At 41.4% G+C, this 18,863-nt stretch overlaps 1 protein-coding gene and 1 long non-coding RNA gene across 3 annotated transcripts; one reads left to right on the top strand and one right to left on the bottom strand.

Annotated features, from left to right (window-relative positions):
* Window positions 1–270: 270 nt before the first annotated feature.
* On the bottom strand, window positions 271–2,245 carry LOC143100021 (uncharacterized). Of its 2 annotated transcripts, none has more exons than XR_012981793.1 (3): window positions 1,918–2,245; window positions 1,255–1,354; window positions 271–347 (listed from the first exon to the last, which is right to left on the bottom strand). It is a non-coding gene; the product is annotated as an uncharacterized LOC143100021 (long non-coding RNA). The 2 variants fall into 2 exon arrangements; XR_012981794.1 differs by having other exon boundaries at window positions 274–347; window positions 1,259–1,354.
* Window positions 2,246–4,079: 1,834 nt separating this feature from the next.
* On the top strand, window positions 4,080–9,060 carry LOC143100964 (up-regulator of cell proliferation-like). Its single transcript, XM_076264554.1, has 2 exons — window positions 4,080–4,083; window positions 4,221–9,060. The coding sequence occupies exons 1-2, from the start codon at window positions 4,080–4,082 to the stop codon at window positions 8,915–8,917; spliced, it is 4,701 nt and encodes a 1,566-aa protein (XP_076120669.1). The 3' UTR covers window positions 8,918–9,060.
* Window positions 9,061–18,863: the final 9,803 nt, after the last annotated feature.

Raw genomic sequence — 18,863 nt, 5'->3', positions numbered from 1 at the left:
AATTGGATTTATTAATGTCAGCATGAAATATTTCATTTTGCTTCAACTAATTCTTTAAATTACATTTAAAACGTAAAAGTTTTAATTTCCAGAAAATTGAACAAACTTGTCCATTTTGATTAGTTTCAACTTAGGACTTGAAAGAAAAATATTAAAAAGGTTGACATATCTAGATAGATAGATAGATTATGACAAATGCCTGATCAATGCTAGGAAATTCAACAATCATTTCAATCCAAAACAACAGAAGTCTTCTTTGGGCAGAGGGATGCATTTTCACTGGTCGTGCTGATCAGAATGAGTTCAACAGTAAGGTCCTCAATATCTGGGAACTCCGATTGAGAGACCTGAAGAAATGAACAAAAAACAATTGTGTGTTAATTGAATATCTAATAGGCATTACATGTCAAGTGATACCATGTCATATTAAGTTTAACATTTTCTCTTCAAACTTTTCCAGGGCAGTTGCATTATTGAAATAATTACTTGAAATAATACTAAGTAACTTCCCTGGAGTTTCTTGGTGAAAAAACAAACAGAAAAACAAAAGCTTGAAATGTAAGTCCAGCGTTATTCGATGCCCTGTTGTTCGAGGTCACGGCTGTTCATAAGAATAAAATAAAATAAATTTAAAAAAATTGGTGCAACATAGACTGAGTAGTGGCCCAACAGCTATTGATAATGATGATTTCAGTTCAGTTCAAATGCCTTGTTAGGTTAGTTCAGGATTTTGGACATAGGATCTCATTTTAATCCCAAGTTAGCAAGTGTGATATTACATTAATACACAGGATTAGGTGTTATAATCTCTTGTGCCAAGATCCAAGGTAAAAACACAAGTTGGAGACCGTTTTCAACACGTTTCATCCAGTCCTTCTAGTTGCAGAGTTCGCAGGTGCTAGGCTGGCGCGAGTCAACAGTATGTGTAAGCCTGCCTTTAAAAACAGTCTTAACCACTCCATAGTACACCGAGGCAAATAAATATAACGCCTGAATGGACGAGGACTGGATGAAATGTGTTAAAAACGGACTCCACTGATAAATATCACACTTGCTAACTTGGAAATGAGGTCCTATGTCCAAAATCCTGAACCACCCCTTTAAGCTGCTGGACCAGTATTTGCTTTATGTTGTACCCAATTTTCTCATTGTTTTTCATCCTAATAGCATGCGTTGACCTCGAAACAACGGGCCATGGGTCGCTTAATGCCACAGTTACGCTTTAACTGTCATGTCCATAGAAAACATGCTTACTTACATCCCATGTCTTTAGAAAAGTGGCATCATCCTCATGGAGGTAGAAAGGAAGGCCACGGAGCGCCACAGCACGTCGGATATTTACATCTGAGGATCCCTGCATGAGAAAACATGGAGTCAAGCCAGTTAATAACTACAAAATGCAATTCAATAGGATTACCTTTCTTTGATAGTACAGCTTCTGAAACCAAAGCATTCTTTTTATCTTAAGTCCATGGAGGAGTTGTATTAGATTTGTATGTAGAAGTGTACGAAGAAGGGATTATTCATTCACATTATTCGTAGATTAGATCAAAAATACTCTCCTCCCCCTCCGCCTTTGGTGCTTCCCTACTTTCTAGCTGCAGTGCAGATCCCTTAGCAATAAGTAGATGCAGCGTATTGGGTATTATACACATCCATTGAACCAACAAAGAAAATCCAAAAATAGAGACTTTTGTGTAATCATTCCGTATTTTGTGTAGTCATTCTATATCAGAACCCCTTACATACATTCCAAATAGTCTACAAGAAACCTCAAAATCTTACATTTCATTTGAGACCAGGATTATGCTTCTACACCAAGAACTCAAAATAGGGGGGTAAGATTTAAAACACATTTGGTCAGGACCACACATGAAATGAATCTATTCCAAGTATTTGTACAAAATAAATGCTTACCTGGGATTCCAACATGATTGCAGGCCACCACCGAACCAATAGACTATGTCTGCAGGGAAGGACGTCTGATATGATCTCCTTCCTTCTCAATGCCAATGTTGTTTGCATCAACTTCTGAATCTGTGAATTGAAGGACGAATACACATTTGAACATACTGACAATCTCTATTAGGACAATCCACCATCTCATGATGTCGCTTTAAATGCCACTTTAAATGCATCCTTAAATGGCCGAGAACAGTTTGCACATTAAATGGTTGTTTTCACCTACACAGCTGACATGCGAATAATACACATTCTGACTGAGCATGAATTGTGTGTGACCGTGTCAAATGAATTTACTGACTTAAAGGTGCAGACATCATGACAGTGGACTAACGTTAATGGAGGAAACATTGCTAACATGCTGTAAACGATAATGTTGCAGGACCTGTGTCCTGTTATCAAGCAGCGCACCACAAAGCTTACACTTTCAAGCTATTGTGTTAAATAGTGCTAACGGGGGTTAATTAGTTCATATTTTTAGAACTCACATTGGCAAATTGAGTTAGATCCCTAGCACTAGCACTAGCTGATCCAGCAAGTGCTGGCATACAGCAGCCAAATTCTTGCTAGCTAGCACTAGCAGCTAGTTCTAACTGGATAAAGTTATTCACGTAGCCTAAGACAATATTTTTAAACATTCGGGTTTTTAAACAATATGATAAAAAACGTGCTTTAGGGTCAACATGCACCTCACTTTTCCACTTACGTTTAATTGCGTTTATTCTGGCTTCTCGTTGTCTCCTCCTCTCGTCGTCTATTTTCACTGCTCTTCTCGTCTCTTGTCATCTGGTGGTCGACCGTTGCTGGCGTCGTTGTCACTCGGCGTTGTCTGTCTCTCAAGACGTTAGACCAATAGGCTAGTTGGTGCTGTACACATATGGCAGAAGATCCTCCTACAAATTTGCTACAATTTGCATGGGGAAGTTGCTTGCTTCAAGAAAGCAAGTGAGTTTGGATTAACTGCATCATAACTCGTGTGCAGTCAACCTTGCAATCTACTTGGTGCAAAATGTGGAGAAATAGGCTACTTGTGTGATCATAATGTTTTTCTGTAACCTAACTACATTTATGTTGCAAATGTAAAAAAGTGCACCTTGCCCTGCACCTCTGACCAACCTATCCTAAAGCCCCAGTTTTTTTCCACGCTTTTTATTTTTTCAAATGACTTAAAGCAGATGAGTGCTGTCAACTTAAAAGTTTAAATTTGTTCAAGTAACACAGACGATTAGAGTACTATTAACTTTTTTTCATTTTTGAGTGTTTACAAATCAAAAACATTGTTTTACTTGTACTGTTCGGTTTTTACAGTGTAGCAAGAGGCTGGCGGACCACTGTCGGTCCATTGGGGGCATAGCTGTCGGTCCATTGGGGGCATATCTGGCGGTCCATTGGGGGCATAGCTGGCGGTCCATTGGGGGCATAGCTGGCGGTCCATTGGGGGCATATCTGGCGGTCCATTGGGGGCATATCTGGCGGTCCATTGGGGGCATAGCTGGCGGTCCATTGGGGGCATATCTGGCGGTCCATTGGGGGCATAGCTGTTGGTCCATTGGGGGCATAGCTGTTGGTCCATTGGGGGCATAGCTGGCGGTCCATTGGGGGCATAGCTGTTGGTCCATTGGGGGCATAGCTGTTGGTCCATTGGGGGCATAGCTGGCGGTCCATTGGGGGCATAGCTGTGGGTCCATTGGGGGCATAGCTGGCGGTCCATTGGGGGCATATCTGGCGGTCCATTGGGGGCATAGCTGGCGGTCCATTGGGGGCATAGCTGGCGGTCCATTGGGGGCATATCTGGCGGTCCATTGGGGGCATAGCTGTTGGTCCATTGGGGGCATAGCTGTTGGTCCATTGGGGGCATAGCTGTTGGTCCATTGGGGGCATAGCTGGCGGTCCGCTGGCATTTTGCTCATCGGTTCTCTGGCGGTCCGCTGGCGGGTTGCAGACAAATTGCCAAATATTTTGCCACTATTGGTCTAAAATCTTTTTCATTTGTTCAGTTATACTCCATATATCATTTTATTAACTTTTCTATATATATATATAGCTTCCCTGCTTCAGTAGGGAGACCTGAGGTCTAGAGGTGAACTTCCTGCCCCCTGCTTCTGCTTTCAATAATAATGTGTATGAACAATGGATTTTTCTATTCATGTGAAGAATTAGCTTCATTTACAGTAGCAAGCAAAATTAATTTTATTTTTAGCTTTTAAAAAAACCAAGACAACAAAAAACTTTGTTGTCCTTTTCATCTTTGTCCCTAGATTGTAGTCTTGCTGACCTGCTGTCTGCTTTGGGCCTGAGAGACCTTCATGGAGGGAAGCTCACACTCAGCTCAATCCGGGAGATCAACAGGAACACAGTGTCTGATGAACCACCACAGAGCCTGGAACAGCTACCATGGGGTTTCTTAAAGAAATTAATGCTGTGCAATTCAAATGCAAGAAGTATCAAATGTGCACAGGATGAGTCAGATCACCTGAATGCATTTAGTTGTATGACTTTTGATGATAAAATTGCATCCAATCATTATTCTAAGGCCATAAATCCTCTAGATCTGATCACTGCTCTGTTCCACTGCTCAGATCCTTCCCTCCAGCAGGAAATGGTCTCCAAAATGTCCATGTGCCAGTTTGCTGTTCCACTGCTGCTGCCAAACTGTGACACACAGCAGTGCACTCTGATGTTGTGGGCCATGAGAGACCTGGTTAAAAAGTACAGGCTAACAGGTGGTAAAAAAATCAGACCTCACTCTCTAACAGGAGACAGGGCAGTTGTAGAGGGCAGGATTGTGGAAATGGACATCCCCATGGTGTCTTTTGTTAGACTAGGAAAGAGCCGTTTGCCCAAATCTCAGATTCTGAACAAGTTGCTCAGTAATCCTCATCAACACAATGAAGCATTTGTTCACCGTGACATGGAGTGTGGTGATGTGCCCAGGAGAATCTCAGATGGCCTGGTAGAAGTCAGCTGGTATCTGCCCTGTGGGAACCCAAACATTGACATGTTTACACAGCCAGTGGCCATTGCCAATCTGAGAGGAGACGCCAGGTTGTTTAAGACCCAGATGTCCTTCCTGTGTCAGACCTCAGCTGCAGTGTTCATCTTCAGTGATTACCTAGAGGGGGATCTCAGCATTCTGGCCAACAGAAGGACCAAAGCAGAACTGTTCCTGGTCACCAGCTCTCAGAGGAAAAACTTCAGCATGGAGACACTCAAGAATGTGTGCAGAAAACACAGGGTGAAGGAGACAAATGTGATCATCAAGAACAAGCAAAATGATTCAGAATTTGTTAAGGCCTTACGTTTCTGTGTGAGTGAAGTCACTCAAAATAATCCACTTAACACTAAACTGGAGGACATTGCTTGTGATGGAATTTTGGTTGATGAGCATTGCAGTGAGTGTAGAAATGGCAAACAGAATGCTGAAGGCATCACTAAAAATATAGAGGATGTTGTGAAATTCAAAAATGATCAGTTGCCCTTGCATGGTGAAATCTGGAAACAAATCAGACAGTTAGAAAAAGAGAACTGCAGAATGTGCAATGCAGGAAAAGACATTGAGCATTACAAGAGTTCACTTAACAGCAAGAGAATTAAACTCAGAGAGGAGCAACAGAAGAAGGGTATGTCAGATACAATGGTGAAATTCATTAGTGGAATTTCAGAGTCAGGAACACAGCGTCTCTACTTCCTAAAGTGGTTAAAGATTCAGCTGGACACCCTCTCCAGACGTGACCTGTCCACACTGAGAGAGCAGTACAAAGAGTGCTGCAGAAACACACCACAGAACAAGGAGGAGATCTCACGCTTAGATGAGCAAATCTCCAACTGCTCTTTGGGTCCTGAGCACTTCTTCCGTGAGCTGGGCCAGCTTTATGAATGTGCTTGCTCCCTTCCAGAGGACCACCCAGCCAGGCAACAAGTCCAGCACCTGCCTGCTTTGTGTGCTCAGATGCTGCTGGATGGGTTTCCAGTTGAGCTGGTCGATGGAGACGCATCAAACATCCCAATGAAGTGGATATCAGGGATCCTGACTCAGCTCCATCAGCTGGTGGACTCCAAGAGTAGGATCCTGGTGTTGACTGTGCTGGGGGTGCAGAATACTGGGAAGTCCACCCTCCTCAACACCATGTTTGGAGTGCAGTTTGCAGTCAGCAGTGGGAGATGCCCCAGAGGAGCCTTCATGCTGCTGATCAAAGTTTCTGAGGATTTCAGATCTGAGCTGGATTGTGACTTCCTCATGGTCATCGACACAGAGTTCTTAAAATCACCTGACCTGGCAGCATTAGACTCAAGCTACGGACATGACGATGACCTAGCAACGCTGGTCGTAGGGCTCAGTGACATTACAATTGTCAATGTTGCCATGGAGAATAACACAGAGATGAAGGACATTCTGCAGATTGTGGTCCATGCCTTCCTCAGGATGACGGAGGTTGGGAAGAAGCCAAGATGTGTGTTTGTGCATCAGAATGTGTCAGATATGTCTGCTCATGACGGCAACATGAGAGACAGGAAGAAGCTGGTGGAGCAGCTGGATGAGATGACTCGGGCTGCAGCTAAAATGGAGAAGAAAGTATCTTATATGAAATTCACAGATGTGATGGAGTATGATCCTGATAAAGACAACTACTACATCCCTGGACTCTGGCATGGAACTCCCCCAATGGCTCCAGTGAATGCTGGCTACAGTGAAGTGTACGAACTCAAGAAGACTTTGATTGGCTCTGTTGAAATAGCTGATGATGTCAAGAGGAATGATGCAGAGGGCTTTCTGAAGTGGACTGAGGGTTTGTGGGAAGCAGTGAAATATGAAAAGTTCATCTTCAGTTTCAGGAACAGTTTAGTCGCTGACACATACACACACATATGTACTGAGTACAACAAATGGGAGTGGTCTTTTCATAAAGAAATGAACTCTTGGCTTTTGACACAGGAAACAATAATATCCAACTTTGTAAAGACTGATTCAGATGACCAAAAGGATTCCTTAGAAGACCTGCGCAAGAAGATCATTGATGAAGCATCAGGGAAACTGAATGAAGAAGAGAAGAAAATGCATCAAAGCATAGAAGAGTACTTCAAGTCTAAGGACAGCAGTGTTGCTTTAGTGGAGAGATATAAAGACGATTTCAAGAACAGTGCCAGCTCCTTCAGACGAGAGATAGAGAGCTCCCTGAATGTCTCCCTGCTGAAGGCAGTTGAAATTAAAGAAAGGCTGGAAAAAGTCAATAAGATCAAGAACACACAGACTGAGAAAATTAAGAAAATGGTTCAGGAACTTGTGCAGTCCAGTCAGAAGAATGTATCTGATGACGATCTCAGCAGAGACTTGGAGACCATGTGGATTAAACTGATGTCAGAACTGTCCTCTAACGATCTTCCTAAACATAATGTTATTAATGAGGCCCTCGATGAGCTTAAGTTTGACTTTACTGAGTCACCAACATTAAACAAATCAACAAAAGTTTTTAAGAATCTGAACCTGGATCATTTCAGAGTGTCTGGACAAGAGCCATTTGTAGTTAAAAATTCCAGTTGGATTAAATTTGTCCAGGTAGCTGAGGGTATATTTGACCATTTGGATCCCTTATACTACATGAAAAAAACAAATGAGCTGTGTGACAGCATCATCAAAGATTGTGATCGCTTTGTCTCAGATAAAGTAAACAGTAACAAAAGTTACCTGGAGACATACATCAAAGAAATCCTCAACTTAATCAATGACAGAATGGAATATAATGATGAAAACGTCACTTTTAGTAAGGAGTGTGAATCTGAGCTGAAGTTCCATATCTGTTGGAATGCAGCAACCAAATTTCAGAAAATGCATGACCGTTTTATCGAGTACAACGACCCTAAAATATGCCTAGAACGGTCAAAAGAAAAGTTTCTGAAGGAGTTTAAAGACTTGGTCCATGACAGAGATCAGTGCCTGAAGAAAGCTGAAGAATTCACAAAGCACTGTTTGACCCCAGCAGTGAAGGACTACATCAACAAAAGGCTCGGCCTAGATATCGTAGATGAAATGATGATGAAACTTGATTATAGCACACAGAAAAACTTCCTGTTTGCCCTTTTAAAACAACTGCTTGAGGATGACAAATTTGAAAAATTCAAAGAATACACACGCAACTACAAAACATTTGTTACTGACTGGATCATGGACAGGATAATTGAAACATTTTTACAGGATGACAAGTGGAAAACACTAAAGACGAAGCATCTCTTTGAAGTGTTGCAGAAAATAGAAAGTGCTATCACTCAAGCCAAAGAGATCACAGACATGAACATGTTCATACAGAAAATACATGCTCATCTTAATGACCAACTGACATTCCAAGAAGATGATTTATTTATCATGTTCAAAACTGTCAACACACAGCAGTTTGCAAATGATCTCATGACCTTACTCTCAGACATAAGGCAGTCCTTAGCTGGTGAGCACCACCGCCCAATCTCCCGGGATGATCTTTGTGAATCTATCAGAAACTTGCCCTCTAAACCCCATGAGCTGCTCTTCAGCAGACTGTGTGGATGTGGGGAACAGTGCCCCTTCTGTGGGACACCCTGTGAAGCAGGAGGTCGGAAACACACAACACACTTCTCCAGCATGCACCGGTCTAAAGGATTTGGCAATCGCAAATGGGACAAATCTAAAAAGCTGGAAACTGTTATCTGCACAAGAGCGGTGATCAGTGATGCCAAATTTAGGAGTTCTGAAACCAAAGGAAAACTGCACCCCTACAAGCAGTGCAAGGAAATCTATCCCAACTGGGAGATAGAAGAAGACTTGAGCATGGAGACCTCAGACTACTGGAAATATGTGCTGATGAAATATAATGAGGAATTTGCAGAAGCTTACGATGCAAAACCTGCAGACATTCCAAGTGACTGGAAAACACTAACACTAGAGGATGCACTGGAAAGCTTTAAAAAGGCATTTCACAAACAGTAACCTGCATACAGTATTGAGGAATCTGGGGGTATGGGGAGATTCCAATATGTTGAATTATTTTTGTTGTTCTGTCTTTTTCCTCTTTAAAGCTACTTGTGTTGCATTTGTGGCATTCTAAGTAGAAATGAAATATTGCTCAAATTTCAATTATTTCAATTATTACCTGGTTATGTGAATACTTATGTTTTTGTTACATGCATTCATCAGTCTCAAATGCATAATGTGTTTGCATTTGCATGTGTGCACTCTAAAAGTTGGTTTACACCCAGATTTGAACATTTTTAACCTGTTATTATTCCACTGCTTGGTTGAATTTCCCATTGGCATGCGTTCTTTAGAACGTGTAATAACCGTATGTTATTTGCACACCTATGAAGTGGCTACAATTTTTTGACCGTATCACACTTGTATATTAATTCGCCGATCTCGTTGTAAAGTTTAAATGAACTGTCAAGTTGAATTAGAGCTGTAAATACAGACGTTCAGAACATAGCAACATTGTAGCATATAACAGATTTATAATTTAGCTAGTTACATGGCTTTAGGCTGAGTAAAATGTTTCAAAGCTAAGGTTCATCAGAATCCTGAGATATGTCTGTTTGACAACGGGAGAGATGGAACTAACGACTGGCCTTTGGCTAGCAACCATCCAATTAAAACTACACTTTAACATTTATTAGCTATCCTTACCTAAAATGTTTAGTAAGTGTAACTCAGTTTTTGTCTTTTGTTGGTTATGTTGATTTTGTCTTTTAAGATTACTTGCCTAAAATGAGTATAATTTAAATAGACAGGGCAAAACTTACAACGATCCTATTAAGGTCACTACCAAACATTTTTTAAAGTTGATATTATAGTACTTTTTCACATAATAATCCATTTCTGCTTGGGACATTTTTGTATTTTGCATAGTTAATGAGATAATTTGCATATTTTAATAAATTAGCATATATATTGTATACTGTATCTCAAAGAAATGTATTGATAATTTGACTGTACACTGACTGCACAGTGATATTGATCATTTGTACATATAACATACATTAAATCTGTGAAATGAACAATATAAATCTCAGTTTGTATCTTTACATGAATATCTATCGTTTGAAATTAATTTGCATTTGTTTGAAATACAATAAAATTGTGTTTCTTTTCATTTACATGCATTAAGTTACGCCAGTTGATCTTCTCAAGTACAAACACTAAACAAACTAAGCTTGTTTCATTTACGCTGTTCCGTAATCCCGCCAACTGGCACGCACCCCTCTAAAACAGCAGACCGCATTTCCAGAGGCTGAGTTGAGTCGACTGAACGTTAAGGTAAGAATAAAGTTTGCCAAGTACCTGGTTAGATTTCTTTTACTGTCTAGCACTATGGTTAGATTTGATATTAGGCCTACTGTCATCTAGCCTGGAAAATCCAGACCCTGGTAATCTAGAAAGATTAAGGGTCTGGCCATGAACAATGTAATGGCACAACTCGAGGGGCGCCAATAAGCATGCATTTGAAAATCTCACTTCACGCAATTGGATAACACTAGACCATGTTTACTCTGAATGATTTCGGACTTTGACGCAATCGGATAACACTATGACCAATATTTACTGTCCTCCAACGTTGCAGCACTGTTTAGCTCATCTGATTAGCTGGTTCCCCGGGATACAAGGGGTAAAAGTAACGTGCATCATTGCTCATTGCCAGAGTGTCTCGCAGAAACCATTCCATTGTGCTCTCGCGAGAACTCTGGATTTCCAGGGTAACTGTCATCTTCAATTTTAACGAAAAGATTCTAGAACTACAAGTCTGGAGTCTTTTCATGTAATTTGAAGATGAACGCACGTGGTTTTACTCAAGGCCTAATTAGCAGTAATTAGTCTACTGTCTATGCTTGTGTGTGACACAAAACCCTCACCAATTTTTGTTGTGAATACTTGAGTCAAACGGGATGAGTTTGGAGGGCTGCGGCGTAATACTCTAGGTAATTTAAAGTAAATGTGAAGGTGCTCTTTGGTAGAAAAAATATATAAGTATGGATAGTCCAAGGCACTCTTCAAAATAGGTTAAAAAAGCTTTAATAGGTAGGCTTAATCATCATGCTAAAATTGCCAACATGTTTCGGCCTTGGCTAGGCCTTCATCAGGGCAAAATCTATTACAGGCACGTGGGCGGAGTTAGGTAATTACAATGAAGTCTAGACCTTAACACATTATCACATATACATACAAACAGACACTAGGTGGAGTCCATATCAATTCACCAACATAGTAATGTAATAAAAAACAAATAAACAATCACACAAACATGGCTCATCGAATCTACAAGAAAGCCAACATTTCAATAGAGTCATTCAATCCCGGGGCTGTCATAGCATTCAGTTTGTATATCCAACAACTTTCTTTTTGGTTTAATATTTTTTGTCTATCCCCTCTCCTCCTTTCCAAGGCACATGATCAATCCCTATGGCAGTAAATACAATGGTTTTGTCTATATGCGTTTCTTTGAAGTGTTTTGTCATTGCATAGTCACAATTTCCTGTTTTTGCGGCATATCTGTGCTCAGCTAAGCGGTCCTGTAGCCGTCTTTTTGTGCGCCCCACATAGAAAGCGTCGCATAGAGAACATTGTAAACTAGAATTGCGGTTCCGAGGAACTGCAAGAGTGGGTTTGATCAGGGGCATGGAACTCGGCCTCATCCAAGGATTCCAACGGTACCTCATTTATGAAAATCGGACATACGAGTCAAAAGTTACATGCACACACCTTCATATACACAGACAGCCCAGCCCAGCCCATTAGAGCTCTGCCAGGTGGCTTAGAACTCTTCCAGGTGCAAGCTTAAGCAATTAGAGCTGTGATGTCACAATCGAAATTTGAATTCTGAACATTCCGCCATTCATTTCAATGGGCCCAAAAAACGCAGAAAAACGGGAATACCGCGAAAACGACAAGGGCCAGCGACACGAAATCAACAAGCAAGTTACACCGGTTCGGGCCTGAATTTTTGGAGTTCGAACCGCGTCGATAGCTCAAACGGTCTAGGAGCAGTAGTTCGGCCAAAAAGTGGGTGAATAGGAAGATATAATAACTAGAATTGCGGTTCCGAGGAACTGCAAGAGTGGGTTTGATCAGGGGCATGGAACTCGGCCTCGTCCAAGGATTCCAACGGTACCTCATTTATGAAAATCGGACATACGGGTCAAAAGTTACATGCACACACCTTCATATACACAGACAGCCCAGCCCAGCCCATTAGAGCTCTGCCAGGTGGCTTAGAACTCTTCCAGGTGCAAGCTTAAGCAATTAGAGCTGTGATGTCACAATCGAAATTTGAATTCTGAACATTCCGCCATTCATTTCAATGGGCCCAAAAAACGCAGAAAAACGTGAATACCGCGAAAACGACAAGGGCCAGCGACACGAAATCAACAAGCAAGTTACACCGGTTCGGGCCTGAATTTTTGGAGTTCGAACCGCGTCGATAGCTCAAACGGTCTAGGAGCAGTAGTTCGGCCAAAAAGTGGGTGAATAGGAAGATATAATAATAATAATAAGAAAACTTAAGAAGAACAATAGTGGGCTTGCTCCGCAAGCCCACAGCATGGCAAAGCCATGCTGTGGTCTTGCTGGAGCAAACCCACTAATAAGAAAACTTAAGAAGAACAATAGTGGGCTTGCTGGATCAAACCCACTAATAATAATAAGAAAACTTAAGAAGAACAATAGTGGGCTTGCTCCGCAAGCCCACAGCATGGCAAAGCTGTGCTTGCCATGCTGTGGGCTTGCTGGATCAAACCCACTAACTAGAATTGCGGTTCCGAGGAACTGCAAGAGTGGGTTTGATCAGTGGCACGGAACTCGGCCTCATCCAAGGATTCCAACGGTACCTCATTTATGAAAATCGGGCACACGGATCAAAAGTTGTCTGCATTAACGCAACATCCAATAAGCTAAAACGCATAAATAACATGGTTGCTATGCTGGTTGCTATGGTGGTCGCTAGGTTGACATTACAGGGGTGGTTTCTAGGTTGTTGCTAGGGTAATTAGTTAGTTGCTAGTAAGCCATCTTAAGCTGACTGCATAAAGTGATTATTTTAAGAGATACATTTTCAAACCAGAACTGTGTATAGGTCATGGTTAAAAACGTATCAGAATCTCAGAAATAATCACGTAATGCAGCCAGTTTCAGATTTTTTAAGAAGTCAGATTTTTTAAAGGCAATCAAATTTCTGCTGACTCTCTTCTGGCTGCGGTTAAAGGCCAGCGCCTGCTGAGAGGCCTGAAGGGTCAGTTCTGAGGTTGTTGGCTGCTGGAACCGAAAAAAGGACTGCATTTTCTTAAAAGACAATGTGACTGAAGTGCGGGCAAAGTTTGCACAGAAATGTACGATTTTTCCCACCCTCATCGACCTCGTCATAAAACTTGTTTAAATGATCACACGACGCCTCCTTGCTGCTTTGTTGTCTACATCAGCATTTCTCAAACTTCTTTGACCTGAGGCCCAGTCAAGGCATACTTTGGGGTCATAGGGCCCACCTACATGAACCCACCCCCTCCTCCCAACCCCTATCAAATTGTAATGATATCACAATTATTATTTTTATACTATATTGCTATAAATGCACTTTAAAACAGTCAATGTTTAAAGTGCTAAGATTGTTCACAAAAGTTTGTGAAAGCATGCACATCAGAGTACTGCTTTACTCAGGGGCAGAGCTACGTGGTGGCCAGGGGGGGCCACGGCCACCACTGGTCAAAGCTTGGCCACCCTGCTGGCCCCCCCAGCTCCGTTCAGTGAAAAGTAAAAAAAAAGATTGCTGCCGTTTTCAACGGTACTTTGAAAGGAAGTGTAGCCTACGGTTCTAATCAAATCGTGAGTAGGCCTAGTGCAGCAGCAGCAGGGGACAATTCAAGTCATCTGTTAAAAACACTTGACAGTAGACTACTACTTACTTAACCTCAGTGACAACAGGTGAGTTGATGATGACTTGGAACATTAATGTTAAAATGTGACACTAATCATAGCAAAGTGAGCTGCGTTGGGCTGTTCTTGTTAGGTAGGCTCTGACATTGACGTGTGAGGCTGATCAAAAATAAGCGGATGCCCGCGGTAACTCTGTTACAAAAATATTTTGATAATATTCGGGTGAAATGCAAGCATATTAGGCACATATCTCCGGATGGCTCCAATAAAAGTAGGCTAATAGTGTCTAGCCTAGGCTACTTTATAAAAACATAATTTGCTGACTGCGTGTGGTTCTTGCCATAGCTGGTCAGGCAGAGGCAGGCTGCTGCGTTGCCTGAGTTCTTTGTTACATTGCTCCGGTAATTGCAACGAGATGAAACCTTAACTGCGTGACAGAGCAGAAGTGGGGCTTTCCAACGAGACTAAACACTTGTCGGTGCGATCAAGTATGAAAATACAAAAAATCATGAAATTAAATCAAATTGCATCATATTTAGTTTACCTACGCACCCACACTCTCGTTTGAATTAGGCTACTCGCGAACCCGAGATCGCATAGATATGGCATATCAGAAGAAAGAGGAGGCACAGGGCTATCCATTGGTACCAAGTATATCAATCCTTCTGGGCTATAAAAACAGACAACGTGACTGCAAAATAACATCATGTACAAAAACCAACGCTTCACAGCCATTACTCTCGTTTGAATTAGGCCCTACTCACGAACCCGTGATCGGATAGATAGCCTATGCCACGCATGTCAGATGAAAGAGGAGACACAGAGCTATCATTTGATACCAAGTACATCCTTCTGGGTTATAAAACAGACGAAGGGACATCAAAATAATAACTTCATATAGCTCGACTTACTTACCCCACGTTTTTGTGTGTTGTTGTGGTGGCAAAGCATGTTTATAATCCAACGCTATAATGTGTTTCTCTATGGCATAGCATGTTCATAATCCGGTTTTGAGATCCTAGCAAATTCCTACATGGCATCCAATTCAAGACTCACATTGCATCCCAATTTATTCGACAAAGAAACACCTTTTTCCCTTCACTTTGTTCATGGCTCATTGTTCTTGTTTGTGTATGGCACTTACAATGACCAGGATAAATGCTTCTAACTAAAGGTAGTGAAAAAGCCCTTAAAACAGTCTAGGGTTCTAAGGGTTAATGTCTTGATTCAGAGCCATGTTACTTACAGCCAAGTACTTGGAGTGGATAACAGAAAGAAATATAGTTTTGCCATCAGTATAAGATTAAATATCTGCATACCATATTTGTAGTATTTATTATTGTTCTTTGAGTTAACATCATTTGAATATGACTGATTAAGTAAGGTGCATTATCATAATGTACTTTTTATAGCATTGGCCTATTTATGGAAAATGTGTTGGAGTGGACAACAAACTGTTCAGGTTGTCTGTGAATGGACCTGTGTATCAGTTGGCTTTACACAATTCATTGCCATTATTAAAACAGGGTATCCTAATCTTCAAAACTTTTTGAGTAGTTTTCATATTGTAGTTTTGATTCCCAAGTGCCACCCCAATAAAAAGTCTGGACCCAGCTGGCCCCCCCCTATAAAATAATCCTGGCTACGCCCCTGGCTTTACTAATGTAAAATATAATTAGGCCTACACTAGTTTCTTTGTTTTTGCATTGTTGCATGATGCTTGCATGAGAAATACTTCTCAAAACAACAGCAATTATATGGGTGCCGTTGTTTTGGGATGTTTCCCTCATGCAAGCATCATACACTGATAGAGTATATATATGCTATTTAATTACATTTCATTTGAATGCCTGAATGTAAGAATTCAGGAAACACAATACCAGCTTTTAAAATTTCTGTTGTTTACTAGTTTATGTAAATCACATAACACATGAACTGTTCATACTACTGATAGCCCATTACTGTACACAATAATACTGTGCCCATTCATTAACATATATTAAACATCAGGCGTCTTGTTTACACATTTAAACCATATTTGCACTTCGAATTTCGCTTCCAAACTGTAATAACTACATCTACGAAGTCTAAAGAAGATAACCATGTAGTCTGTTCATAGATAAGATAAATTGACAGAACTACAGACTTCGTGAAAGTAGCCTATAGCCCTACATAAAAGGCTCCATTCACTTAATTGCAAAATCGCGATTGGTCTGTTTACACACTAAAATCATATTTACACTTCGAAATTCGCTTCCAAATTGTAGTAACTACATCTACGAAGTCTAAGGAAGATATCGTTGAACAGACTACAAGGTTAAGATACATTTTGACAGAACTACAGACCTCGTAAAAGTAGTACCTAAAATTAGTGTGATAAATGGCCATCACGTAGCCTAAAGCATATAGCACTAGCATATGACAACAGCAAATAGCTAACGTTTACGTTAGCCTAACTTACTTATCGTTGACGTTGACCCGACACGTTTATAAGTTAGACCATAGACTGATAAGGACGTCCATCAAAATTCCGTGTGTATCCTGTGTATCTTTCGTGCTGCTATCCTGTTGCCTTTTCCCTGTTGTTCCGGCAACAAGGTTTTTACGCGATATTTGCCACATCCCAGAGAGTTGTTGTTTGGTGGGTCAGGTGACGAGCCGTCGAATCACAGCACAGCACCCAGAATGCATTGCAACACACCGTCTAGAAGGGACTCAGCGTTAGGTCGGCTTTAAATAGCAAACAGAACCTATAGTAATATAACGTTGTCTGAAAGCTTCACAGATCGTGGCAAGACAATTGAATTGATTGTGGACTTCTTGCTGGGCAACGATGAGTAACTTGATTAGTAATGCTGCGTGGACATGCATGATATCTGTATAAAAGTGTGTTTCTCAATGTAATAATCTATACAACTGTACACATGACTAAGTTCAAATGGAGCTAGCTGGGTATAGGACTGGGCTGAATGGATTGGTGAAATACTTTATTTATTTATTTTTTTACTGACCTATATGAACATGGTTTGGCTTTAAAAAAAAGAGGAGACAGCGCTTCGCGCTGTCTCATCTTTTTTTACATGACCTTTACACTTAGTGCTGGCAAGGCATTGAACTGGGCTTCATTCAAGGATTCCAACGGTACCTCATTCATGAAAATCGGACATACGGGTCAAAAGTTACATGCACACACCTTCATATACACAGACCATAGATATATACACTAGATGTCGCCTTCTGCTTCTCAGCATGCGTCAACACTGCCGCCATCTTGGTACAGGGATCTGAAGCGCTAAACTAGTTCTCCTGTATTGTCAGCGTTACCTATTTAGCGACGTTTGGCCATCCCCAGCGATAGAAAACCTTTTTAGCGATTAGCGACAAATTTTGGAACTTCTCACAATGATGGCAGATCGGCTTCTTTGTTGTTGAAACGTAAGAAAATCACCTTTCTCATGTCATTTATGAATTCAGCTACATCTCGTTTGCCCATGGCACTGACCCATGATTATAAAAGTAACGACTGGCGTAGCCTATGTAGTAGCAGAAGTAAATGTTCTACAGATCTACAGCAACTTCTGGTGAGATTACACCTTACATGAGTAAACGAGACGAGGGGTATGTGGCCTCAACCAGAGCCTGTCTACGAAGAGCCTGTTTACTTTCATTGTATCGAACCTGGTTGCAGTTTACTCATTGTTCCTCTAGGGGCCGCCGCTAGCTAGTGCAGAATGAATGGGAGTCTATGGGGCTAGACCGGTAAAATGTATCTTTATTATCGTCTTAAGCTTAGTTTTCTCTAGACTCAACCATAAAAACATGCCTGTCAGTTGGAACAACCCAAAAAACTAGATAATTGCTTGAGATTCTGACGATTTATGGTGATTTTATTTTCGCTAGATCTTTGCCCAGATTGACGCTAATGCATTATAGAGGAGTGGATCACTGAAGGAAGATGGCGTCTCGATTGACGCATTCGTTCCAATGAACAGCAGTAGTCAAGGCGACATCTAGTGTATATATCTATGTACACAGACAGCCCAGCCCAGCCCATTAGAGCTCTGCCAGGTGGCTTAGAACTCTTCCAGGTACAAGCTTAAGCAATTAGAGCTGTGATGTCACAATCGAATTAGAATCCTTGAACATTCCGCCATTCATTTCAATGGGGCCCAAAAACGCCGAAAAACGGGAATACCGCGAAAACGACAAGTGCCAGCGACACGAAATCAACAAGCAAGTTACACCGGTTCGGGCCTGAATTTTTGGAGTTCGAACCGCGTCGATAGCTCAAACGGTCTAGGAGCAGTAGTTCGGCCAAAAAGTGGGTGAAAAAGAAGATATAACTAGAATTGCGGTTCCGAGGAACTGCAAGAGTGGGTTTGATCTGGGGCACGGAACTCGGCCTCATCCAAGGATTCCAACGGTACCTCATTTATGAAAATCGGGCACACGGATCAAAAGTTATCTGCATCAACGCAACATCCAATAAGCTAAAACGCATAAATAACGTGGTTGCTATGCTGGTTGCTAGGGCAATCATGCTGGTTGCTCAGGTGGTCGCTAGGTTAGAAGGCCAGTGCCTCCTGAGAGGCCTGAAGGGTCAGTTCTGAGGTTGTTGACTGCTGAAACCGAAAAATGGACTGCATTTTCTTAAAAGACAATGTGACTGAAGTGCGGGCAAAGTTTGCACAGAAATGTACGATTTTTCCCACCCTCATCGACCTTGTCATAAAACTTGTTTAAATGATCACACGACGCCTCCTTGCTGCTTTGTCGTCTACATCAGCCTTTCTCAAACTTCTTTGACCTGAGGCCCAGTCAAGGCATACTTTGGGGTCATAGGGCCCACCTACATGAACCTACCCCCTCCTCCCACCCCCCATCAAATTGTAATATCATCACAATTATTATTTTTTTTATACTATATTGCTATACATGCACTTCAAAACAGTCAATGTTTAAAGTGCTAAGATTGTTCACAAAAGTTTGTGAAAGCATGCACATCAGAGTACTGCTTTACTAA

This window comes from Alosa pseudoharengus, unplaced genomic scaffold (genome assembly GCF_046254945.1).
Source record: "Alosa pseudoharengus isolate Yale_2024_CS ecotype anadromous, Long Island Sound unplaced genomic scaffold, YU_APseudo_1.1 YU_APseudo_1.1_scf_3, whole genome shotgun sequence".
NCBI classification, from domain to species: Eukaryota; Metazoa; Chordata; class Actinopteri; order Clupeiformes; family Clupeidae; genus Alosa; species Alosa pseudoharengus.
Note: the sequence above shows the minus strand (reverse complement) of the source record. Positions and strands in the feature narration are given on the sequence as shown.